General features: G+C 42.5%; 1 protein-coding gene across 1 annotated transcript in view; it reads right to left on the reverse strand.

The window, feature by feature from the left end:
- The window catches only part of NEB (nebulin), a 96,706-nt gene that overhangs the window by 51,349 nt on the left and 19,076 nt on the right, over positions 1 to 26,281 (reverse strand). Inside the window, exons 29-73 of the mRNA XM_085067186.1 lie at positions 25,929 to 26,135; positions 25,378 to 25,482; positions 24,438 to 24,545; positions 23,173 to 23,484; positions 22,770 to 22,973; positions 22,220 to 22,324; positions 21,769 to 21,876; positions 21,098 to 21,409; positions 20,567 to 20,770; positions 20,119 to 20,223; positions 19,918 to 20,025; positions 18,674 to 18,985; positions 18,146 to 18,349; positions 17,697 to 17,801; positions 17,497 to 17,604; positions 17,019 to 17,330; positions 16,173 to 16,376; positions 15,715 to 15,819; positions 15,514 to 15,621; positions 15,036 to 15,347; positions 14,343 to 14,546; positions 13,877 to 13,981; positions 13,677 to 13,784; positions 13,197 to 13,508; positions 12,679 to 12,882; positions 12,308 to 12,412; positions 11,538 to 11,645; positions 10,681 to 10,992; positions 10,041 to 10,244; positions 9,625 to 9,729; positions 9,024 to 9,131; positions 7,852 to 8,163; positions 7,231 to 7,434; positions 6,568 to 6,672; positions 5,967 to 6,074; positions 4,978 to 5,289; positions 4,383 to 4,586; positions 3,687 to 3,791; positions 3,402 to 3,509; positions 2,966 to 3,277; positions 2,160 to 2,363; positions 1,897 to 2,001; positions 1,625 to 1,732; positions 1,175 to 1,486; positions 47 to 250 (exon numbers count right to left, since the gene is read on the reverse strand). Of these exons, the coding sequence (XP_084923312.1) occupies positions 47 to 250; positions 1,175 to 1,486; positions 1,625 to 1,732; positions 1,897 to 2,001; positions 2,160 to 2,363; positions 2,966 to 3,277; positions 3,402 to 3,509; positions 3,687 to 3,791; positions 4,383 to 4,586; positions 4,978 to 5,289; positions 5,967 to 6,074; positions 6,568 to 6,672; positions 7,231 to 7,434; positions 7,852 to 8,163; positions 9,024 to 9,131; positions 9,625 to 9,729; positions 10,041 to 10,244; positions 10,681 to 10,992; positions 11,538 to 11,645; positions 12,308 to 12,412; positions 12,679 to 12,882; positions 13,197 to 13,508; positions 13,677 to 13,784; positions 13,877 to 13,981; positions 14,343 to 14,546; positions 15,036 to 15,347; positions 15,514 to 15,621; positions 15,715 to 15,819; positions 16,173 to 16,376; positions 17,019 to 17,330; positions 17,497 to 17,604; positions 17,697 to 17,801; positions 18,146 to 18,349; positions 18,674 to 18,985; positions 19,918 to 20,025; positions 20,119 to 20,223; positions 20,567 to 20,770; positions 21,098 to 21,409; positions 21,769 to 21,876; positions 22,220 to 22,324; positions 22,770 to 22,973; positions 23,173 to 23,484; positions 24,438 to 24,545; positions 25,378 to 25,482; positions 25,929 to 26,135 (8,226 nt within the window). The remainder of the gene's footprint in view (positions 1 to 46; positions 251 to 1,174; positions 1,487 to 1,624; positions 1,733 to 1,896; positions 2,002 to 2,159; positions 2,364 to 2,965; positions 3,278 to 3,401; positions 3,510 to 3,686; positions 3,792 to 4,382; positions 4,587 to 4,977; positions 5,290 to 5,966; positions 6,075 to 6,567; positions 6,673 to 7,230; positions 7,435 to 7,851; positions 8,164 to 9,023; positions 9,132 to 9,624; positions 9,730 to 10,040; positions 10,245 to 10,680; positions 10,993 to 11,537; positions 11,646 to 12,307; positions 12,413 to 12,678; positions 12,883 to 13,196; positions 13,509 to 13,676; positions 13,785 to 13,876; positions 13,982 to 14,342; positions 14,547 to 15,035; positions 15,348 to 15,513; positions 15,622 to 15,714; positions 15,820 to 16,172; positions 16,377 to 17,018; positions 17,331 to 17,496; positions 17,605 to 17,696; positions 17,802 to 18,145; positions 18,350 to 18,673; positions 18,986 to 19,917; positions 20,026 to 20,118; positions 20,224 to 20,566; positions 20,771 to 21,097; positions 21,410 to 21,768; positions 21,877 to 22,219; positions 22,325 to 22,769; positions 22,974 to 23,172; positions 23,485 to 24,437; positions 24,546 to 25,377; positions 25,483 to 25,928; positions 26,136 to 26,281) is intronic.

Consider the following 26,281-nt stretch of genomic DNA (forward strand, 5'->3'; position numbering starts at 1 on the left):
CTTTAGTTTCTAGTGGGGAAGAAGCTTTGAGGAGGTTGGGACGTACAATGCTGATCTGTTCAGCGTTGGTTTTGGCCAGAACAACATCTGGGGAATCCACAACACTGGTGTATTTCACGCTGTCAATGGGGGTTCGATACACGTTGTCACTCAGGAGATCCTGGGCATTCTTCACTCTCTTAATTTCTGGAGAGTCATTGGGCAACCAGCCAATCCCACGGAGCCACTCTAGGTCTGCCTTATACACAGCCTAAAAGAGATAGTCAGAAAAGGAAAACATTGTTTAAAATTATTGTCTTCATTATTTTAAGCGATGCAAAGCAGCTTGTGTTTTACAAACCTAGCTAGAGCTAGATTAATCCCTTTTATATCCAGGAGATGTTCAGAGTCATAAACAAAATTAAATCTGGCAATCAGGTTTTATGCAGTTCATTTCTTAAACAACGCATTCTAAACCTTTTAAGGGGAAACAACTGAATGGAATTGCAGTCAATGAAGATGAATAGTAAGAGCTTAGAAGAGTCTTCCTGTCCCCTCCAAAATACTTATTCCTCCAGTCATTTCAACAGTTTACAAGTTCTAACAAAACCCCAAGCTACCAACCAGGAAAATTGAAAAAGTAAGGAACAGGAACCTCATCTCCAAAGCTTGTAATTGAAACAGTGGAAGAGAGATTGATGTTGACTGATAAGAAGTAAAACCAAGTCAGCGAATCAGCTGCAGTGACTCCTCCTACTTTGCAATCAGCCATTAAAACCTCTCACTGGCTACCTCACTGAGTTTTCTTCCAATTGAATAAATTTCCAAGCTGACTCAAGTAAACAGGAGTAACAAAAGCCACCTGGATGCAAGGCAGCAAGCAGCTGTTATTCTTAAGTCCCATCAAAGCAAGAGAGACAAATCCTTCATCCCCTCCACACCACTCCAAAAAATCCAAATCCACCACAAAAGCCTTATGTAACACAGCAGCAATCAACTACAGTTTCATACCATTTAGAGGTAAAACCAATGCTTTTAAGGGTGAAAAACAGCAGATAATAGCAGTAGCATAAAAAATTGAAGAAAACAGTCTAAATATAAATCTGTTGTGACTGCATAGCATTGAACAATCAGAATAAGGCTGCAATGTATTAAAGAGTAAGAGTTACAACCACTCATGTCCATGGATACTCACATCACTCTGGAGGTCGTAGGCCTGCCGCGCGTGAATCACGTCGTTCTGGTCAGGCAGGCAGGTCCACTGGTGCAGGTACTGCCTGTAATCAACGTCACTGACCAGGTTCTGGCACTCCTTGGCTGCCTGCACTGCCATGGCATCCGCAGGGATGTGGATCTGGGTCTTGGAATCATTGTAGGCCTTCTTGTAGAGGCGGTCGTTCTGCAGGGCCATGGCGCGCGCAGCCAGCACCAGCTTGGGGTCATCCTTGGCACTGGGGCACCCGATGTAGTGGCCTTTCTGCTTCTCGTGGGTTTCTTTGTACTTGTACTGGAAATGCAGAGACAAAAAGGAAGTCATGTGTTGCACACCTGAACACAGCCATCAAACAACAGGCTTTCAGCTCCCCAGGCTGTCAGCTTCACTCAGTTTTGCTGAGACAGAAGCACCATAAAGAGAAGGCTGTACCTCACTGGCAATGTCTCTGGAAGCTTTGGCTTGTTTGATGGGAATGGCATCAGCTCTTAGGTCATAGCTTTTTGCCTTGGCCTCATCCCAGGCCTTCTGATAATGTTTCTGCAAAGAAAATCAATCACCTTTGTTAAACATAGTGAAATGCCTTCTCTAAAAACCTACTTCTTTGGAATGACCCTGTTTGCCCCCTGTAACTGGCAGAGTTACAATAATGATCCTGGCAAGTGTCTTAACAGAAAACTCATGTTTTCATTTCATTCCCTTACATTGCTGATGTTGAGAGCGTTGACTTTGGACTGCAGCATGACAGGAGTGTCTGAAGGGAGGGAAATCTGGGTCTTGTCTTTATCCCAAGCCTCACGATACAGACGCTGAGGAGAAAGGAAGAATAATGGCATTTTACTATGGTGAGAAAAAAACACCAACAGGAATTCTTTGGTAATTCCAATTTGCAAAACTTCCAACTAATCATTCCTGTGGTAGACCACGAAGAAAAGAAATGCATCCCATAAGTGAAAGGTGAGCTTACATCACTGAGCTGCATGGCGTTGGTCTTGGCCAGGACAACATCTGGGGAGTCAGTGATGCTGGTGAACTTCAGCTGCTCCGGCCGTGTGCGATACAAGCGGTCATTGAGGAGCTCCTGGGCTTTCTTGGCTTTGACCACATCCACAGAGCCTTCTGTCAGCCATCCAATGCCTCGCAGCCATTCCAGGTCAGACTTGTACACGTTCTACAAACAAGCCAAGGGTTACTGGCATTGCAGAGATAACCCTTTTTGCCCAGAGAGCTGGTGGACTCTCCATCCCTGGAGATGTTCAACACCAGTCCGGGTGAAGCTCTGAATAACCAGGTCTAGTGGAAGGTGTCCCTGCCCATGGCAGGGGGCTGGAATAACATGATCTTTTCAAACCCAAACCATTTTGCAATTCTGTGGTTCTAACTCCAAGTTCAGGAAGTTTTTTTGAAAGACTTTCCCCAAGCTCCTTCTCACACAACAAGCACCCAGTGAGGCTGTGTTGTAGTAGGTCCTTTCCACACACAGAACTCCTGATTTGCATAGGAAAAATACTTTTAAGACACTTGCTACATTCAAACCAAATCTTTGAATAGTCTACAAGTAAATGTTCTAGAGCAGATCAAGACAAGGCTTTCTTGTGAACCACCCCAAATATTTCTGATCCCCAGGCTGAAATCCTTTGGAAAGAATAAAATAAACATACCAGGACATACTGCAGACTCATCAATGTGCATTTGAAAGTATATCTGCCAGTCACTAACAAACAGAGCCTCACACACTTGCCCTGAAGCATTCCTACAGCTATTGTCACTCACATCACTCTGGAGGTCATAGGCCTGCCGCGCGTGGATCACGTCATTCTGGTCAGGCAGGCAGGTCCACTGGTGCAGGTACTGCCTGTAATCAACGTCACTGACCAGGTTCTGGCACTCCTTGGCTGCCTGCACTGCCATGGCATCCGCAGGGATGTGGATCTGGGTCTTGGAATCGTTGTAGGCCTTCTTGTAGAGGCGGTCGTTCTGCAGGGCCATGGCGCGCGCGGCCAGCACCAGCTTGGGGTCATCCTTGGCACTGGGGCACCCAATGTAGTGGCCTTTCTCCTTCTCATGGGTTTCTTTGTACTTGTACTAGGAAATACAAAAAGAAGTGAGTCTGGGATGAAAGTCCTGTAATCTACTATTGCTGCTGATCACAAATATATATATTCTTGTTTTCAAGGTAACTGAAAATAAATGTAAAGGAAAAACATACATCGCTTGCAATATCTCTTGATGCTTTCGCGGTTTTGATTGGAATTGCATCAGCTCTCATGTCATAACCCTTCTTTTTGGCTTCTTCCCAGGCTTGTACATAAAGTTTCTACACAAAAGAAGACAAAAAATGGCTTATCAATATTCTGAAAGATGGGATTTCTACATTTCATAATTTTTTCTCAAAATTTTTGTGAACACGTATTTTAAAAGATCTTTATGATTAAAGAAATACTTATGTAACTCTACATTCCCACTGGTTTGGTAAATGCTTAAATGTCCTTACATTGCTAACATTGGCTGAGTTGGCCTTTGCTAACAGAATTTCTGGAGTGTCAGGCATGACATGGATGGTTTTCTTGTCTGCATCCCAGGCTTCTGTGTACAAACGCTACGAGAGAACAAAACAGCCCTTTAGAAACAGTTCTTATGAAATTATTTTACAATTACAATTATCTTACAAACTGCTATGAGTAGTTCCAGTAAGCTCTAAATGCCCTGACTCAGCAAAGCTTCTCTCTCAACAGCTCAAGAAGGAAACTTTCTCCCTCCTCATTATTTCTCAGGCTAAGCTGGTGCAGCAATTAATTGATTTTTGGGTTGTGGAGAAACTGCCATAGGAGGAAAACTGTATCAATTATTCTGTATAAGTTCTTACATAGGAGATGGAGGAAGTATTTCGTGACTTTCCCCCTTCACATCTGAGATACATAGCAGAAGTTTCACCTCCAGAGAACTTGAGGTATTTCCTCATAACTTGTTCATCATGCAATATTACTCTTGCAAAATATGTGATTTAAGGGACTTTTTAATGTAGATTTTTACCAACTGTTCACTTCAAACTGAGCCCTGCGAGAACAGCTTTCAGTGGCTGAATCTGGACATTGATTTTCTCTTAAATCCACAAGTCTTTAGTTTTCCTTTGTAATTTGTATTTTCGACCTCATGAAAAAATTCTATTATTTGGCAATACCACCCTCACCTTGTTCATGATCTCAGCATTTTGCTTGGCTAAAACCATGGCCAAGGAATCAGTCACGCTGGTAAATTTGATTGTGTCTGCAGGTTGGCGATACTTCCTGTCACTGAGGATTTCTCCAGCTTTCTTGGCTTTCTCAACTTCCAAGGAACCAATAGGAACCCATCCAATTCCTCTCAGCCATTCCAGGTCTGATTTGTAAACAGCCTGAAAAAGTTTAAAAGTTTGTTATATACATGCAAGTGTGATCAAATATTAAAATTAATATAAGTAAGCACACCATAGATGAGCAACGGGGTATGTTTCTGAGGATATGGTTCTGAAAACAATTGTTATTTTTGAATATTAAGTAAAATAATTATTAAATAACAAAAATAACAGATATTGGAGCTCAATGCAAATATCAGAGTAACACACAAATTATACCTCAGGTTAAGGGCTGAGAAAATAGGATTAAACATAAATTTGATGAAAGAATAACAAACATTTCAACAAGTCTGATGCAAGCAACTAAGGCATATAATCCATATTTTAAAAATTGGCTTGTGCAAGACCCAGAGTATCTAATTATGTAACACAAATGTAAGGATTTGCTCACATCACTCTGGAGGTCATAGGCTTGCTTGGCGTGGATCACATCGTTCTGGTCAGGCAGACAGATCCACTGGTGCAGGTAGTGCCTGTAGTCAATGTCACTGACCAGCTGCTGGCATTTCTTGGCCAACACCACTCCCAGCATGTCCACAGGGCTGCTGAAGCGTGTCTTGGTCTTCTCAAAGTCCTTCTTGTACTCTCTGTCACTCTGGATCTTGGCCACGTGCATTGACCACATCATCTTGGGGTCATCCTCGATGTTCCTGGCCCCAATGTGGTGGCCTAGCTGCTTGCGATACCCTTCCTTGTACTTGTACTGCAGAAAAAAAAATACACATATATATTTATATATTTTGATTTTTTTAACACAAATCATTTAAATAGACAGATTTCTTGGTAAAAAACAAGGAGCATAAAAATCTGTTATCCTCTGTCTCTTAATGATGTTGCCTCATCCTCAAAACAAAACCTGTCCCAGTCACTGCAGAGCTTTTTCCTGGTTTTCTACACAGACATTTTGAATTTCAGTGTGACACTTCAACAGAATTATTTCTTTCCTCCAAAAAAGACAGGGATTAAAACTTTTAGAATTGGTTTACCAACATATATCTCTTTCAGGGACATATTTTAAAGTATTTCCTATTTTGAACCAGAAATTAACTTGACAAACTCTAGCATAGACTCCTACATCTTTTTGATCATCCTATTTGAACATCCATGGACATCAATGGAAGTATTGCAGGGGCATATCAACAATCTTTACATTATTCTATTTATTTACTACAGTCATATATTCCTTATAATGAAAATAGTGGATATCCATTCCTTCCATGCACTAAAGGCATGCAGTGGAATCATTCAATAGAATCACTATGAAAACAGATTTCAGTGTTATCTATTCTATGAAGTGTGACATTAACAAACAATGGAACAAGCATTCTGATTCTTTTCCATTACCAGATCCTTACAGAAGTGAGAACAAAGCCTGCTCACCTCACTGGCAATCTCCCTGGAGGCTTTGGCAGATTGAATGGGAATGGCATCATAACGCAAATCATGGCCCTTCTTCTTCGACTCCTCCAAGGCCAGTTTGTACATTTTCTGGGAGAAAAAGAGTCACATTTTAGTTTCGAAAAACAAAATTCAAAATAGCATTTCAGTTAAGCATGACTGTGCAATCAGAGAAATAAAGTCCCTGAAAATATTGTTAATCTTCAGGCTATTTAAACATTATTCTCTATAAAATAAAAAACCCGCAGATTTCAAAAACCTTTTCATTTATTGTAGGTATTTGTCAAATGAAAATCATTTAGGGAAAGCAAGGAAAGGAACATGTAAAAACCTAAATTATCTATTTCCACACCTTGCTATAGAAATGACTTCTTGTTTATAGTTGATAATATATTTTAAAAGCCCAATTAAAAATCCAAGACGTAAATTCCAATGAAAGAACAACTCTGATTTCAGCACTGGAACTGGAAATATGTGAAACTAAACAACCTGACAATGTTTTACCATTACATAAAGATAAAGGTGACAAAATTTACTTTTCAGAAGCATAAATGAATTGTCTCAGCTTTTCAGCTGCACTCACCTCACTGTAATTCAGTCGGTTTTGTTTGGCCAGCGTGATTTCTGGGGTGTCAGGCATGACATGAATCGTGGTCTTGTCTTTATTCCATGCTTCAGTGTATAAACGCTAAGAAGGAGAACAGGATGAGATTCATAGGGCATTCCAAAATATATTAAAATCTCAGCAATCAGGGAAAATATGGAGCACATCAATTAAAATTATAGGAACCTTGTCTAGTGGAAGGTGTTCCTGTCCATGGCAGGGGATTGGAACAAAATGACCTTTAATGTCCCTTCTAACCCAAACCATTCTATGATACCATGAAATATAACATGGATAATCAGTTATGTGTTAATCTGTTAGAAATGACCTCAACAAAATCAGAATTTATCTGAGGGAATTTAAAAACATTAAGGAAACTGCCACATTGCTTCAGAATAGTGAATAAACCAATTCTGCACACACACATCAAGGAAAAGATTTAAATGCAAAATGTGGAATATCACGCAAAGCTGAGTCTTCCATTACCTGGCCTAAGAGTTTTGAGTGAAATAACAATGACACAGATTGAAAAATATATCATGTCTGAACTGCAGCATTGCTTGTGCTCAGCTCATTCCCAGTCCTCTCTCCAGGGCTGAGGCAGAGACCTCTGAAATGTCATCCAGGGGGATCAGGACTCACCTTGTTCATGGTGTCTGCATTCTGCTTGGCCAACACCATCTCCAGGGAATCCGTGACACTGGTGAACTTGATGGTGTCCGGATGCTGGCGGTAAACTTTGTCACTCAGGATCTCCCCTGCTCTCTTGGCTTTCTCAACTTCCAAGGAACCAATCGGGACCCAACCGATGCCCCGCAGCCATTCCAGGTCAGACTTGTACACGTTCTGTTGCAAGAAAAAATGACACAAGTTATTTTAATAAAGTAGTAATAATGATGTATGTTGCATGGTGCATCTTTTCCAAGGAAAATAATGTTTCTATCAGCCCTTAATTCAAGTAAATTCAAAGCACTAGAGAAAACTGTAGAAAATATTACTGCGTTTCACCTACATTAAGGGTGAAACCATTTTCCAAGTTTCACAGAACGGCAAATGATAAATAGTCCAAATTCTGGAATTGCAGGATTTCATTTAGATACCAGTTTGTTAACATAAGCTGTAGGAGATCTGAGTGTCAATTAACCACGAAACTTAAAAATAAATACTGAAAAGTTTGTTTTACCATATCGGAACATGATGGCCTGATCCACCCATATAAAATAAACTCATTCCTCAGCAAAAATTAAATGCCAGAGAACTCACATCACTCTGGAGGTCGTAGGCCTGCCGTGCGTGGATCACATCATTCTGGTCGGGCAGGCAGATCCACTGGTGCAGGTAGTGCCTGTAGTCAACATCACTGACCAGCTGCTGGCATTTCTTGGCCAACACCACTCCCAGCATGTCCACAGGGCTGCTGAAGCGTGTCTTGGTCTTCTCAAAGTCCTTCTTGTACTCTCTGTCACTCTGGATCTTGGCCACATGCATTGACCACATCATCTTGGGGTCATCCTCGATGTTCCTGGCCCCAATGTGGTGGCCCAGCTGCTTGCGATATCCTTCCTTGTACTTGTACTGAAACAAAGGATGGTCACAGTCACTTGGTGTATTGACAAATTAATAAATGGTTCAAACAGTTTAACACACTCATTATTTTGTAAAGATAAAAATATGATGTAGGTCTTTCTACTCTCAAATTAATTTTCACATAAAAAGCATTTTTAGTAGGTATAATTATCTCAGACTTTTTATAGAACTATAATACACTTTCAATTCGCTAAACATTTAATGTCACATTCTATCAAGTTTGGTACTTCACATTCTTTTATTCTTAAGATTAAATTGTAAATATTAACTTTCTTAAAAAACTTCTTACAAAACTCCTTGATTAAGACCCTATGATTTGATCTTAATACACACTGCTGAAATATGAAACATGATGGGAAACAAGGAGCAAAAAATCTGTTACCCTCCTTCTCTCAGGGATGTTGCTTCATCCCAGAAGTAAAAACTACCATAGCCATTGCAGAGTTTATCTCTGTTTTTATGTTCAGACATCTTGAATTTCATTATGACACTTGAACAGAAATATTGTTTGAATCAGAAATTAACCTGACAATTGGTTCATATGCCTTTTTGATCATCCTATTTGAATATCCATAGACATCAATGGAAGTACTGCAGAGGCATATCAATAATCTTTACATTATTCCATTAATTTATTACAGTGATATATTCCTCATCATAAAAATAGTGGATATCCATTCCTTCCATGCACTAGAGGCGTGCAGCGGAATCACTAAATGGAATCACTATGAAAACAGATTTCAAGGTTTTCTATTCTATGAAGTATGGCATTAACAAACAATGGAACAAACATTCTGATTCTTTTCCATTACCAGATCCTTACAGAAATGAGAACAAAGCCTGCTCACCTCACTGGCAATCTCCCTGGAGGCTTTGGCAGATTGAATGGGAATGGCATCATAACGCAAATCATGGCCTTTTTTCTTCGACTCCTCCAAGGCCAGTTTGTACATTTTCTGGGAGAACAAAACTCACACTTCAGTTTCAAAACCTAATTGCATTTCGGTTAAGGACATCTGAGTCATAAGATTATTCAAACAACATTAAACAACAGTGTTGATTTTCAGGCAACTTAAACATCTTGAACCCAGCTCTATCTTCAGTAGAAAATAAAAAAATGCAGATTTCAAAGACCTTGTAGTTTTATTGTAGTCATTTGGAAAATGGAAATCATTTAGGGAAAGCAAAGAAAAACTAGTTATGTCTGTACCTTGCTGTAGAAATTATTTCTTATTTATGGTGGACAATATATTAATATATTTTAAGAGATATCCAATTAGATATCCAGGAGGTCGATTCCTGGAACAACTGTGATTTCAGCACTGGAACTGGCAATATGTGAAACTAAACAACCTGACAATATTTTAATATTGACTAAAAGTCAGAGGTGACAAAATTGTACTTGTCAGAAGCACAAGGGAATTGTCTCAGCTCTTCAGCTGCACTCACCTCACTGTAATTCAGTCGGTTTTGTTTGGCCAGCATGATTTCTGGGGTGTCAGGCATGACATGAATCGTGGTCTTGTCTTTATTCCATGCTTCAGTGTATAAACGCTAAGAAGGAAAGAGGAAGAGATTGATATGGCATTCCAATTCACATTGATATCTCAATAATCAGGGAAAACACAGACCATACTAGATAAAAATATAGGAAATAGAACAGGGATAATCGGCCAGATAATCAGGAAGAGATAGCATTAACAAAAGGAGAATTGGCTTGGGAAAATGTAACAAGACTTAGGAAACACCATATTGATTAAGGAGAAGGAATAAACCACTGAGCTTGTGCTCAGGTCATTCCCAGTCCTCTCTCCAGGGCTGAGGCAGAGACCTCTGAAGTGTCACCCAGTGGGATCAGGACTCACCTTGTTCATGGTGTCTGCATTCTGCTTGGCTAACACCATCTCCAGGGAATCCGTGACACTGGTGAACTTGATGGTGTCCGGATGCTGGCGGTAAACTTTGTCACTCAGGATCTCCCCTGCTCTCTTGGCTTTCTCAACTTCCAAGGAACCAATTGGGACCCAACCAATGCCCCGCAGCCATTCCAGGTCAGACTTGTACACGTTCTGTTAAAAATAAAAAAAATTCACCCACACAGATTATTCTATCAATAATAAGAATAAGAATAATAACATGACTTACATGGTCAATAGTTCCCCAATAAGTAACCTCACCATCAACTGAATCAATTAATTTAAATAAATTCAAAGCACAAGAGAAAATACAGAAAAAACAACTGCAATTCATCTGCATTAGGGGTGAAACCATTATCCAATTTTCAAAGAATGGAAAATGATAGATAGCAATTCTAGAATTACAGGATTTCATTTAAGTATCAAGTAGTTAACACATCCTATTGGAGAGCTGAGTTTGAATCAGCCACAAAACTTTAAAATAAATCTTGAAAAATTGGTTCCACCACAGTGGGACATGATGGCCTGATCCACCTCTGTAAAACACCAAATACATTCCTCAGCAAAAATTAAATTTCAGAGAACTCACATCACTCTGGAGGTCGTAGGCCTGCCGTGCGTGGATCACATCGTTCTGGTCAGGCAGACAGATCCACTGGTGCAGGTAGTGCCTGTAGTCAACATCACTGACCAGCTGCTGGCATTTCTTGGCCAACACCACTCCCAGCATGTCCACAGGACTGCTGAAACGTGTCTTGGTCTTCTCAAAGTCCTTCTTGTACTCTCTGTCACTCTGGATCTTGGCCACATGCATTGACCACATCATCTTGGGGTCATCCTCAATGTTCCTGGCCCCAATGTGGTGGCCCAGCTGCTTGCGATATCCTTCTTTGTATTTGTACTGAAACACAAACCAAGATATGATATTTCTGTATCACCTCCAAATATCATTGAATATTTCTAACAATAACCTTTCCAAATTTGTCTATAACCTACCATTCAAAATCTCCAAACAGTGAAAGCGATTCTCATTCTAGTAACATGGATTGTAGGACTAAAGTTTTTTGCTATTTGAGTTAGAACACTAAATAGAACTTTTTTATCATTTGGTTTTCTGAAGAAATGTGCTTCACCAATATTAGTGAGAAATAATCCTGTCCTTATTAAATGTATTTAATCATAATTACATATAATGATATACATACGATTAATACTTATTTACACATGTAGGGTTACAAGCTATACAATTATCATGATAGCAGCATCTTCTTGTTCTTATAATTATCACTGTTAATTTTTTTAAACATACATGATCATTTGCTCGCAAATATCTATTACTTAAGGTCAGAGCTTGACTGCAGTGCCTTTTACAGAATCCAGCTGATAATTTGCAGGTTGCAGAGGAGAGATGTCAACATACAAAGAAAAAGAAAAGTAGATTCTTACATCGCTGGCAATTTGCCTGGATGCTTTGGCTGATTGGATGGGGATGGCATCAGCTCTCAAATCATAGCCTTTCTTCTTTGAATCTTCCATGGCCTGTCTGTATTGTTTCTAGATGAAGAATTAAACAATGGGACTCATGTAAGTTCCATATATTATATTCTACGCAAAAGAAACTGTTTGGAAGTTGAACTAAAAATTTTATTCAGATTTATTATACCCAGTTTTATCTACCTTTAACTCAAAGCCTCAGAGTAGCAGCTGACATAAATTTACATCAAAGGAAGATCTTTCCTAAGTACATTTGTTAATGAATTTTTATTTTACTGCTTTAAATAATGTAGAATTGATTACAAGTTAGAGCTAACCTTTTCTTCTGTACAAGTGGAGTAAAACTTCATTTTTAAAGCAACATCTTACTGATGTGAATTTATTTGCCTAAAATAACATTGAACACTGGCATCACAGCTTTTCAGAATTATGCTGGTAATTACCTTTTCGGTATTAATCTTGTAGCTTCCCAACATTATACACACTAGCAGACTCTTTAAGTGGAGACACCACTTGTATCCAATCTATGGAATTTCTTCTCAACAGTGCTCACTGCTCTATGTATGCACTACTACAAATGTGCAAAATAAAGTCACAATTTTGTGGATAAATATGGGAGTTGCTTAAGGAAACTGATGGTGTCATATGTAGAAGGTTTACCAGAACACTCCTGATTCAGCCATGACACAGAGCCATTATGTTTGGAGAGTTCCCACACTCACCAGACTGTAGTTTTTCTTGTTCTCTCTTGCTAGTGTGATTTCAGGCGTGTCAGGCATGATGTGGATTTGTGTCTTGTCTTTATCCCAGGCCTCAGTATACAAACGCTGCAGGAGAAACACAGCAGAGTATTTGGACACTTTCAGAATTGGTAATTGTGACAAATTAACTTAGTAATTATCTCAGGAAGATATTATTAAATCAGCTCTCGTGGGAATTAAGTTTCCCATTGATTACCAAGAACAGCACTAACATTTTCACAGCCTTTACTGTGCAGGAATCTCACAGCACACGCACAGGTCTGTGCTTCAAGTCCTGCCTCAGGGGTGAAGCAGAGGCTCTTGATGTGCTACCTGATCAAATCAAAACTCACCTTATTCATGGTGTCTGCGTTCTGCTTGGCCAGCACCATCGGGATGGAATCTGGGATGCTGGTGAACTTGATGGTGTCCGGATGCTGGCGGTAAACTTTGTCACTCAGGATCTCCCCTGCTCTCTTGGCTTTCTCAACTTCCAAGGAACCAATTGGGACCCAACCGATGCCCCGCAGCCATTCCATGTCAGACTTGTACACATTCTGTTACAAAATATAAATGCAGCAGGTAAAAATTTCCCCTTTCTATGTTGATCAGCAGTTAAATGTATACAAATTGCCAATTATGAAGGATTATATGGAGCTATCCCTGCTGTCTGATTGTATGTAAACCCTCATAATGCTCAAGTTTCCTCACATACAAATTCATTAATTTCTCAAAATCCAATGACATTGCTAGGAGCAGGGAAAGCAAAATACAATGTGAAAAAATACTGTATGAGAACACCTGGTCTAGTTCATGTCCCAGGGAAATTACAACCATTTCAGCAATCCAGGCTTCATCAGCCACTACTCACATCACTCTGGAGGTCATAGGCTTGCTTGGCGTGGATCACATCGTTCTGGTCAGGCAGACAGATCCACTGGTGCAGGTAGTGCCTGTAGTCAACATCACTGACCAGCTGCTGGCACTTCTTGGCCAACACCACTCCCAGCATGTCCACAGGACTGCTGAAGTGGGTCTTGGTCTTCTCAAAGGCTTTCTTGTATTCTCTGTCACTCTGGATCTTGGCCACATGCATCGACCACATCATCTTGGGGTCATCCTCGATGTTCCTGGCCCCAATGTGGTGGCCCAGCTGCTTGCGATATCCTTCCTTGTATTTGTACTATGGACAAAAAAATATGTTCATAGACTGTCAGTTTGGGTTTTTTATGGCCCCAGCAGCCCCTGTGGCAGCACATCAAGAAAACAGAGCAGAACTGAAACCACAGAGACTTTACAGTGAGAATGGACTCAACCCCAGCATGAGCCACAAGGGCTCCTGAGCACTCACATCACTGGCGATGTCCCGGGAAGCTTTGGCTGACTGGATGGGAATGGCATCTGCCCTCATGTCGTAGCCCTTCTTCTTCTCCTCCTCCATCGCCTGCTTGTACAGTTTCTGAAACAGACACCACCATCCCCTCAGACAACTCTGCTTCCCATGATACAGCAGAACCCAGCCACCACACTGCACCCACAGCCACCACCCACCTCGCTGAAGTTCACTTTGTTCTGCTGGGCCAGCAGGATCCCAGGCGTGTCTGGCATGATGTGAATGCTGGTTTTGTCCTTATCCCAGGCTGAGGTGTATGCACGCTGGAAAACGAGGAGAACAGATGGAAATAATATCACACAGGCTCAGGAAAACAAACTCAAGGAGAAAATCAGCTCCATTAACCAAATTTGGCAAGAGGCCTCGACTCTGCACTGACCCAGTAACACCTGCTCTTGCCCCAAAGCTTTCTAATGCTTCACCCTTTTCTTTTCCAAACTGTTCCCATTACTGCTCCAACCACACTAAACAGAATTTTGTCTCAAACAAGGAACACAAATCCCTGAGTCAAGAGGATGCAATATCTCCCTTGGAGAGCCCAAGCCCATGGAAGGATACAGACCAACATCCTGGGAAAGGAAGGTGCTAATTTCCTTCAGGATGCAAACACAAAGAAAATCTCACCTGGTCCATGATTTCAGAGTTGTGCTTTGCCAGCACCATGGGCATCGAGTCAGGTAGGCTCGTGAATTTGATGGTGTCTGGGTGCTGTCGATACTTCTTGTCACTCAGGATCTCACTTGCCCTCTTGTTCTTCTCAGCATCCAAAGATCCAATTGGAGACCAGCCAATGCCCCTCAGCCACTGCAGGTCAGACTTGTACACATTCTAGAAGGACAGGCAAGGATCACACAATCAGCTCAGCATCCTCCTTAACCCAGGCAACCTCATTTCGTATCAACAGATGCACTGCTGAACCCAGCATGTCCCACTGGGTCAACCCACCAGCCTTTGCCACAGAAGAGATTCCCGATAAGCTCAGCTCCCAACCACCTGGCTCCCCACATCTGCAACAACCACAAGTGCTCATCAAGCAATCCACAACCTTCCCCTTCTATCTTCTTGGTATTCCCAGCAAAAGACCTAACCTATTTGGCAATCTGCAGCTGGCAGAGACATAGGATGCACCTTTTATTCAGTCTCTAAAGCCTCTTCATACCATCCGCAGCTGCACAATTTCTTGCCTTTGCCAACTCTATGTTCTCCAGAAAAAAAGGGATTTGAATTCCCTTGCTATTCCCCTGCCCCACAGACCCCTTCTCCAACAGAAGAATAGACACCACAAGGCTGTCACACAGCCAGTAAACCACAACTCACATCACTCTGCAGGTCATACACTGTCTTGGCATGGACAACATCGTTCTGGTCTGGCAGGCAGGTCCAGCGGTGCAGAGGGTGCCGGTAATCAACATCACTGACCAGCTCCTGGCACTTCTTGGCTAACACCACTCCCAGCATGTCCACAGGGCTGCTGAAGTGGGTCTTGGTCTTCTCAAAGGCTTTCTTGTATTCTCTGTCACTCTGGATCTTGGCCACATGCATCGACCACATCATCTTGGGGTCATCCTCGATGTTCCTGGCCCCGATGTGGTGGCCCAGTTGCTTGCGATATCCTTCTTTGTATTTGTACTATGGACAAAAAAATATGTTCACAGACTGTCAGTTTGGGTTTTTTATGGCCCCAGCAGCCCCTGTGGCAGCACATCAAGAAAACAGAGCAGCTGAAACCACAGAGACTTTACAGTGAGAATGGACTCAACCCCAGCATGAGCCACAAGGGCTCCTGAGCACTCACATCACTGGCGATGTCCCGGGAAGCTTTGGCTGACTGGATGGGAATGGCATCTGCCCTCATGTCGTAGCCCTTCTTCTTCTCCTCCTCCATCGCCTGCTTGTACAGTTTCTGAAACAGACACCACCATCCCCTCAGACAACTCTGCTTCCCATGATACAGCAGAACCCAGCCACCCACACTGCACCCACAGCCATCACCCACCTCGCTGAAGTTCACTTTGTTCTGCTGGGCCAGCAGGATCCCAGGCGTGTCTGGCATGATGTGAATGCTGGTTTTGTCCTTATCCCAGGCTGAGGTGTATGCACGCTGGAAAACGAGGAGAACAGATGGAAATAACATCACACAAGATCAGGGAAGCAAACTCAAGGAGAAAATCAGCTCCATGAACCAAATTTGGCAAGAGGCCTCGACTCTGCACTGACCCAGGAACACCTTCCCAAAGCTTTCTAATGCTTCACCCTTTTCTTTTCCAGACTGCACCCCATTACTGCTCCAGCAATACATAACAGAATTTCATCTCAAACAAGGAACACAAATCCCTGAGTCAAGAGGTTACAGCATCACCATTGCAGAACTCAGACCATGGAAGGACACAGACCAACATCCTGAGAAAGGAATGCATCTGTCTCCTTCAGGAGGCAAACACAAGGAAATCTCACCTGGTCCATGATTTTGGAGTTGTGCTTTGCCAGCACCATGGGCATCGAGTCAGGCAGGCTCGTGAATTTGATGGTGTCTGGGTGCTGTCGATACTTCTTGTCACTCAGGATCTCACTTGCCCTCTTGTTCTTCTCAACGTCCAAAGATCCAATTGGGGACCAGCCAATGCCCCTCAGCCACTGCAGGTCAGACTTGTACACATTCTGGAAGGACAGGCAAGGACACAAACAGCTCAGCAATTTCCTCACTCCAAGCAACCCCAGCTCCTACCAAGGGAAGCTCTACCAAATGGAACACATTCCCCCGAGTCAACCAACCCGCTACCAGGAATGGGATGCCCATTAAGCTCGGCTTCCCACTCCCACTCTTTCAACAGCACAAGTACCTGACAAGGAACTCACAACCCTCCCTCTTCATTTTCTTAGTATCCCCAACAAAGACCTGTCCCATTTGGCAATCTGCAGCTGCAGAGGCATGGGAAGTGCCTTACACCTCCCAAGACCTTTGGTACCATGTACCACTGAAACCAGAGCTTGCCTTTGCCAATGTTAGTCCTCCAAAACAAATATTTGACTGCTGCCCTTCCCCTTCCTTACGGTACTGTAGATCCCAGCCACAACTCTCTCTATGAAATGGTTATGACAAGACAGGACTCTTCTGTGACCATAAAGTATGACCAAACACAAACATCATCCTTGAGAGTCCATAAAAAGAAGTGCCACAACACAATCTCAGTCCTTCACAATCAGCCTAGACTTATCCTCCCCACCTGGACCTCTTCAAGCAGTGGAACAGAACACCAGAGAGAGCTGTGGATGCAACATAGCCAATAAAGAACAACTCACATCACTCTGCAGGTCATACACTGTCTTGGCATGGACAACATCGTTCTGGTCTGGCAGGCAGGTCCAGCGGTGCAGAGGGTGTCGGTAATCAACATCACTGACCAGCTCCTGGCACTTCTTGGCCAACACCACTCCCAGCATGTCCACAGGGCTAGTGAAGTGGGTCTTGGATTTCTCAAAGGCTTTCTTGTATTCCCTGTCACTCTGGATCTTGGCCACATGCATTGACCACATCATCTTGGGGTCATCCTCGATGTTCCTGGCCCCAATGTGGTGGCCCAGCTGCTTGCGATATCCTTCTTTGTATTTGTACTATGGACAAAAAAATATGTTCACAGACTGTCAGTTTGGGTTTTTTATGGCCCCAGCAGCCCCTGTGGCATCACATCAAGAAAACAGAGCAGCTGAAACCACAGAGACTTTAGAATGAGAAAGAACTCAACCCCAGCATGAGCCACAAGGGCTCCTGAGCACTCACATCACTGGCGATGTCCCGGGAAGCTTTGGCTGACTTGATGGGAATGGCATCTGCCCTCATGTCGTAGCCCTTCTTCTTCTCCTCCTCCATCGCCTGCTTGTACAGTTTCTGAAACAGACACCACCATCCCCTCAGACAACTCTGCTTCCCATGATACAGCAGAACCCAGCCACCACACTGCACCCACAGCCACCACCCACCTCGCTGAAGTTCACTTTGTTCTGCTGGGCCAGCAGGATCCCAGGCGTGTCTGGCATGATGTGAATGCTGGTTTTGTCCTTATCCCAGGCTGAGGTGTATGCACGCTGGAAAACAAGGAGAACAGATGGAAATAACATCACACAGGATCAGGGAAGCAAACTCAAGGAGAAAATCAGCTCCATGAACCAAATTTGGCAAGAGGCCTCTACTCTGCACTGACCCAGGAACACCTTCCCAAAGCTTTCTAATGCTTCACCCTTTTCTTTTCTACAATCCACCCCATTACTGCTCCAACCATACAAAAGAGAGTTTTCTCTCAAACAAGGAACACAAATCCTTGAGGTAAGAGGATGCTGCATCCCCCTTGTAGAACTCAGACCATGGAAGGACAGGTCCTGTAAAGAAAGGTGTTTGTTTCTTCCAGCATGCAAACACAAGGAAATCTCACCTGGTCCATGATTTTGGAGTTGTGCTTTGCCAGCACCATGGGCATCGAGTCAGGCAGGCTCGTGAATTTGATGGTGTCTGGGTGCTGTCGATACTTCTTGTCACTCAGGATCTCACTTGCCCTTTTGTTCTTCTCAACGTCCAAAGATCCAATTGGGGACCAGCCAATGCCCCTCAGCCACTGCAGGTCAGACTTGTACACATTCTGGAAGGACAGACAAGGACACCAACAGCTCAGCAATTTCCTCATTCAAAGTGCTCCCAAGCCCTATCAAGGGGACCTATGCAGAGTGAAGCACGTTCCCCCAAGTCAACCCATCAGCCACCCAGTGCTTATGACCATCTTCTAAGGCCCTTCATACCATTCTCAGCTGCATCCAGTGCTTGCCTTTACCAACTGTTGATTTGCTGGAAGAGAAGACTTCACTCTGTTGCCCTTCCCCTGCCACACAGATCCCTCCTCCAACAATAGGGAGAACACAAGACAGACAACACAATGTTGTCAGACAGCCAGTAAATCACAACTCACATCACTCTGCAGGTCATACACTGTCTTGGCATGGACAACATCATTCTGGTCCGGCAGGCAGGTCCAGCGGTGCAGAGGGTGTCGGTAATCGGCATCACTGACCAGCTCCTGGCACTTCTTGGCCAACACCACTCCCAGCATGTCCACAGGGCTAGTGAAGTGGGTCTTGGATTTCTCAAAGGCTTTCTTGTATTCCCTGTCACTCTGGATCTTGGCCACATGCATCGACCACATCATCTTGGGGTCATCCTCGATGTTCCTGGCCCCGATGTGGTGGCCCAGCTGCTTGCGATACCCTTCCTTGTATTTGTACTGTAGGAAAAAGAAGTATCCACTGAGTTTTATTTCAGTTTTTTTATGTTCCTAATAGTCCCTGGGGCAGCACCTCCAGCCAATTTATCAGCTGAAACCACAGAGTTTACAGTGAGAATGTGTTTAGATGATAACCTGCAGAGTAAAGGCACAAAAGAATCCACACATCATCCTTCTGATACAACCCACATTTTCCAAGACTCTTCCTGGCCTACACATTAAGAGCTACTGTTCAGTAACTGAGAGGGGAAAAGTCTCCAAGTCATTGTAGTGATACTAAAGACCTGAAGTTCAATAAATACCCACTACAGAAAGAATCATTTACTGATTTTCAAGCATGATGGCCAAATCAGCTGTTGCTCAAACTACCGAGGAAATAAAAAGGTAACTACATAGAGACTGACTGAGAAGATTAAATAGAGAGAGCAAACACACAGAGGAATGCAATTTTGTATTAATGTCTAAAGGTAAAAAAATTAGGTCTTTTTATATAGCCTTAATTCTTAACTGAAAACTTGATTTGGTTTTTTTCTCCTCATGCACAGCTTAGCTGCGTAGCTGTAAAGTCAAGGCCATGCAGATTGGCAGTGCAGAGAGCAGCCCAAAACCTCAGAATTCCAGGCTGTTGCATGAGGAGATGATGCCACGAGCCCAGGAGGGACCCTGCTTTGGATTATGGCCCTCAGTCTGCTCACACATCATCAGCTACTCTTCCACATCATCCAGGCCTTCCCTTACAACATTGCAACCCATAACTTGCAGGGACAGCTACAGATGGTCAGTACAGAACTGAAATTTGATAGACAACCGAATGGCAGTGACAGGCAATGGTTTTGTTGCCTCCATTTGGCTCAGCTGCAAACTCTGAGTCCAACTGCCAGCATGTGACACACATGTGACAGTGTGTGCCATGAGGGCTCCTGAGCACTCACATCACTGGCGATGTCCCGGGAAGCTTTGGCTGACTTGATGGGAATGGCATCTGCCCTCATGTCGTAGCCCTTCTTCTTCTCCTCCTCCATCGCCTGCTTGTACAGTTTCTGAAACAGACACCACCATCCCCTCAGACAACTCTGCTTCCCATGATACAGCAGCACCCAGCCACCCACACTGCACCCACAGCCACCACCCACCTCACTGAAGTTCACTTTGTTCTGCTGGGCCAGCAGGATCCCAGGTGTGTCTGGCATGATGTGAATGCTGGTTTTGTCCTTATCCCAGGCTGAGGTGTATGCGCGCTGGAAAACGAGGAGAACAAGAGATAAAACCACACCCAGGCTCAGGAAAACAAACTCAAGGAGAAAATCAGCTCCAACAACCAAAGAGGGGGCCTCTACCTTGTGCTAACACAGGAACTCCTGCCCTTTCCCCAAAACTTTCTAACGCTTCACCCTTTCCCACACTGCACCCCATTACTGCTCCAACCACACCAAACAGAGTTTCATCTCAAACAAGCAACACAAATATCTGAATCAAGTGGAGTCAACGTTCCCCTTGCAAAACTCAGACCATGGAAAGACCAACATCCTGAGAAAGGAATGCATCTGTTTCCTCCAGCATGCAAACACAAGGAAATCTCACCTGATCCATGATTTTGGAGTTGTGCTTTGCCAGCACCATGGGCATCGAGTCAGGCAGGCTCGTGAATTTGATGGTGTCTGGGTGCTGTCGATACTTCTTGTCACTCAGAATCTCACTTGCCCTCTTGTTCTTCTCAACGTCCAAAGATCCAATTGGGGACCAGCCAATGCCCCTCAGCCACTGCAGGTCAGACTTGTACACATTCTGGAAGGACAGACAAGGACACCAACAGCTCAGCAATTTCCTCATTCAAAATGTCCCCAAGCCCTATCAAGGGGACCTATGCAGAATGAAGCACATTCCCTTGGGTCAACCCACCAGCCACCCATTCAGTGGTTCTACCCATCTTCTAAGGCCCTTCATACCATTCTCATGACAAACTCTCTTGCCTTTGCCAAGTATTTGTCCTCCAGGAGAAAATACTTGACTCCGTTGTCCTTTCCCTGCCACATATACCCTTCCTTCAAAACTAGAACAAAACACAGGACAGACAACACAATGTTGTCACACAGCCAGTAAACCACAACTCACATCACTCTGCAGGTCATACACTGTCTTGGCATGGACAACATCATTCTGGTCCGGCAGGCAGGTCCAGCGGTGCAGAGGGTGTCGGTAATCGGCATCACTGACCAACTCCTGGCACTTCTTGGCCAACACCACTCCCAGCATGTCCACAGGGCTGCTGAAGCGTGTCTTGGATTTCTCAAAGTCCTTCTTGTACTCTCTGTCACTCTGGATCTTGGCCACGTGCATTGACCACATCATCTTGGGGTCATCCTCGATGTTCCTGGCCCCGATGTGGTGGCCCAGCTGTTTTCTGTATGCAGTTTTGTATTTGTACTAATTGAACACAGAAACAACAATTACCACATCTTTCCAAGCTGACATTTCAGTTTCCCCCTTGTTACACCATCTTGTGTCTAACATATTTTAATTTGCTTGTTTATTTTCACAAGTTTTTTAGCATTTCTTATAATATCCAAGGGATATTACAGGATTTCTTAGTTATTTACTGTCACCTTTAAATTATTATTTTTAATTTCATTAACTTTACATTGTGAATTACACAAGCGTTGAGGTGGGCAGCAATATATCAGTGTTAACATTTTAGATCTCTCCCTGTTAAATATAAACCATTTTTATCCATGAATATGAGCCCCCTCTGTGCCCCATTCTTATTTCCCCTCTGCCAGACCCACCTCACTGGCTATGTCTCGGGATGCCTTGGCTGCCTGCAGGGGGATGGCATCAGGAGGAAGGTCGTAGCCCTTCTTCTTCAGCTCTTCAAATCCTAACTTGTAATGTTTCTGTTGGAGAAGGATTCAAAGGAATTAATGCAAATAAAGCTCTCAAGAGATTTTTTCAATGCTACAACTTTTCACCTCTGACTATTGAAAAGAAAGCATGGGTTTCCAAACATAGTTTAATTAATTAAATTAATCTCCATAACTTGCTATTAATGATGTGTATTTTGTAACATTTGACAGAAAATATTTAAAAATTACTGTCTGAATGTTTTCTGATCATGTGATTCAGGATCAAAATTTTCTCTTAGCAAATATATTAATCTGAATGATTCACAGAGCCTTCTACAGAGGTGAGTAATACAACCCCATGATTCTGTAAAAACAGTTTCAAATGCAAACTTACATCACTTGTGTTAATCAAGTTTGATTTAGCCAGTAAAATTTCCGGAGTATCAGGCATGATGTGAATCTGAGTCTTGTCCTTGTTCCAAGCTTCCCTGTAGAGTATCTGAAAGAGACACAAACAAAAACCTGGTCCAATCCAATTCACCTGTACAACAGTAATTTCAGTTCACTTTTTCTCTGCATTAGCAAGGCAAAGATGTACTAAGCAAGCAGGAGGGATGTTAACAACAAAAGAGACTTAAATAAAAAATACAATGACTTCTTTCTGAAATACAACCTTTCTTTCTTCTTCACATCCATGTCATGCCTAGGAAACAGCATTAAGGCAATATATTTACATACTACCTATTAAAGGTCTTATTTGCAGTAATAATTAAGTTATCAGCACTCAAGACCATCTTCTGAGCAAGGCACAGTGACAATGAGCAGTGAGGCACTGACTGTAAACACCCGCTACAGTGTGTTCCCTGATACAGAGATCCTTTTAAAAATGTACACTGATGTATTCACTAATTGAATCCCACTTTGTGTCTCTAGAGGCAACTTACATCACTCCTATTTTTGGCATTAGATTTTGCCAAAACGACATCCATGGCATCTGGGATACTTGTGAACTTAATGGTGTCTGGGTGCTGCCTGTATTTCTTCTCACTCAGGATTTCAGAAGCTTTCTTGTTCTTTTCAGCTTCCAGAGATCCCAAAGGACTCCATCCAATGCCTCTGAGCCACTGTAGATCTGACTTATACACGTTCTGTTAAGGATGAAAATCAAAACCATAGGAGATTATTTCAGTCAATTGTTCATTGATTAAACCCCATGAAAAGACTAACTGGCAATTTAGCTACTATCTGATCTATATTGACATCAAAAGAGAGTCATCAAAGGTACTTTCCAAAAATCACTAGTTATTTCACACAGAAATAAGTGAATTAAACCCAGAGGGAGCTTACATCACTCTGCAGCTCGTTGACCCTCTTTGCTTCAGTGACATCAACTTGGTCTGGCAGACAAGTCCAGCGGTGCAATATCCGTTTGTAGTCCACATCACTGACAAGCTCCTGACATTTCTTAGCCAGAAGGAAGCCCAGCATATCCACGGGCATATTGAATTTGGTCTTCCACTTTTCAAAGTCTTTCTTGTACTCCCTCTCACTCTGCATTTTAGCTACTTGCATGGACCACAACATCTTGGGGTCATCCTGCAAGCTGCGGAATCCGATGTGATGTCCCTGCTGCTTGCGGTATCCTTCTTTGTATTTGAACTGGAATGGCAGAGATGGCACCACTCAAATCATAGGAACAAACACACAAGGGTCAAACATAGAAGCAAAATATCAATATTTCTCTCATCTTAATGTGCCTCATGAAATTACTCCTGGAAGTGTCCAAGCTTGGACAGGACTTGGAGCAATCTGGTCTAGTGGAGGGTGGCCCTGGCCACAGCAAGGGTGGAACTGAATAATCCTTAATGTCCCTTCCAACCCAAACAATTTTGTGATTCTGTAATTCTATAAATAAGCAACTTGTTATGGCATCTCATGTAAAGTTTTAGTAGCTCCTTGATTAATGTGCATCACTCAGTGTCAGGGAATGCTCCTGCTGGGAAAGAAAGAATCCTTGGAAAGGAAGAGAGCATGGCAGTAGGAAAGGTCTCCTGTGCCATCTCATTCACACGCTCACACTGTTCAGAACTCCCTAACTCTGACACACAGAAATATTTTGATGAATAACATCATCAACAGTGAATAACAATGAAATATGAAGATATTTAAGCACAGGAAACATTTCTTAATGATTAATAAAATCTCTTCAACAAATGCAGGAGCTGTACTAGTTCCAAGTCATGGTAACAGCAGTCCATGTGTCACCACATCTCCTTTCAGAGCTGTAATGAGGATTTCTCTGGATAGGCACTGATCTCAGCTAATTGGACCAAATTTGCTTCTGCTCTGAAAATGAAGCATCCAAAAGAGCAGAAAACTCCTCCCTCTGCATGACCAGCCATGTCATGAACGGACTAAACGTTGCACTTTTTAAGATGCCAGAGAAGTCCTTGTTAAATTTGACAAAAACAGCTCAGGAAGGAGTTTTGTCAGCAACGTTGGTTGTGACTCAAGCCACATCTTAGCAGAGAGGTGTATTTCAATTTAGTGTGACTCTGTAGGTTATAACAACCAAATCAAACTGTGTCACATTGAGTTAAAATGCTGCTTACATCACTTGCAATGTCCCTTGAAGCTTTGGCAGCTTTCACTGACATGGCTTCAGGTGTGAGGTCATAGCCTTTCTTTATCATCTCCTCCCAGCCAAGCTTGTAGAGTTTCTAAAATTGAAAACAATATTAATTAAAACAAGTAGTAAGTGTGTCACCTGCTATTTAGATACACTAATGATCCACATCACCAAATTCTGGTCACCTCAGAGGATTCAGTTATGAGAGAAGGGCTGCTAGAATGGGAACTGAGAAATGGGACACTGATAAATAAGGAATGCTGGTCTTCCAAGGCTTGGGATAGGTTGGATAAATAGTTTTTCACTACTGCAGCAGCTTCCTCCTATAGCTTATCTTGATTTGAAACATATCTGGAGAATTCTGAATACATGCATCTGAGATAACTGAACACTTTTTGATTGGCTCAACAAAATTTTAGTTAATATGGCTTTCATGAAGCCATTTAACAGTCAAGTCAGTTTGTGCATAGTTGATTTTAAGTCCGGGCCCTTGAGTCGATGATTAAAACAAAGACTTTTGTTTTGCAATGATGCAAAGCAAAACCTGAGTATTTTTTACTGGCACAATTGTCACTTTCTCCTATCTGAAAGCTGAGAGAAAAGTTGGAATCCCTGCATCTATTTTTTTCCCATAGGTTGAGTTAAAAATATACACAATTAACTTGTAATTTTGTAATAATGGATTTTTAATATGACTTATTTCTATGTTAAGTATAGAGTATGGACTATGCCCTTCCAGAATTTAAAAGCAGGACTTGTATTTTCCATACATTATAATGCAATTTACTCTCTAAGTTTGCCAGCCTGAAGCTGATACTTACTATTACTCTGAAAATAAAACTCACATGAAATTCCTGCCTGTGTTCTAAATCCCCAACAGATATTAATTTAAAATGTTGATCATAAGTATTAAAATACTCTACCTGACTGTAGTTCGTCTTGTTCTGTTTGGCCTGTAGAATATCTGGTGTGTCTGGCATCACATGGACCTTAGTTTTATCCTTCTCCCAGGCTTGAGTATAAGCATGCTATGGACAGAAAGTCACATCAGATGTGTTAACAGAAATGCAAAAAGATGGCTCTTTCAGGATTTTCATCTTTCCAATTGTGTACTTTGGGTATGGATGGCTAAAAAGGTGAAGGTGCTGACTTTGATTTATTTTACCATGTAATGACCAAATCCAGAATCACCTCAATTATTGTCTGCTCTTGCCTCTAATGAAACTCAACTATCAAGATTTTCAGGACCAGTCATTTCTATATAAGAATGGGAAGAACAGAGGTTGAAGAAAAATGAGAAAAGACATCATTTAACCAATGACAAAAGATGTCTTTAACTGTTTCATTAAGACAAAAGATGAAAAAAGAGGAGCCTATGATAGTTGTTGCATAAAGCTGTGACAGAGGCTTACAGACTGTTTATTGGAATGGATTATATGTGAATGCCTGCCTGGCTTTTCCCCTAAATACTCACTTTGTCCATGATGTTTGCATTCTGCTTGGCAAGGACCAGGTCCATGGCATCGTTCTGTTTGGTGAAGGGGAGCGTGCTGGGGTGCTGGCGGTATTTCCGATCACTCGCGATCTCCGTGGCTTTCTTTGATTTCTCCACATCCAGAGAACCTATGGGACTCCAACCAATCCCCTTGAACCACTCGTTGTAATCCTGCTTGTACTCATTCTGCCAAACAGGACACAAAAGCCAAGTTTACAATGTACAGCAGCTCATACAAAATTATCCAGTTGTTCCCAAAATGCAGCCATGATGGGAAAACAAAAGCCACAAAAATAAGACAGCTTGTACAAAATTATCTTCTTGTTCCCAAA

This window comes from Lichenostomus cassidix, chromosome 7, assembly GCF_008360975.1.
Source record: "Lichenostomus cassidix isolate B80296 chromosome 7, HeHo_3.0, whole genome shotgun sequence".
NCBI classification, from domain to species: Eukaryota; Metazoa; Chordata; class Aves; order Passeriformes; family Meliphagidae; genus Lichenostomus; species Lichenostomus cassidix.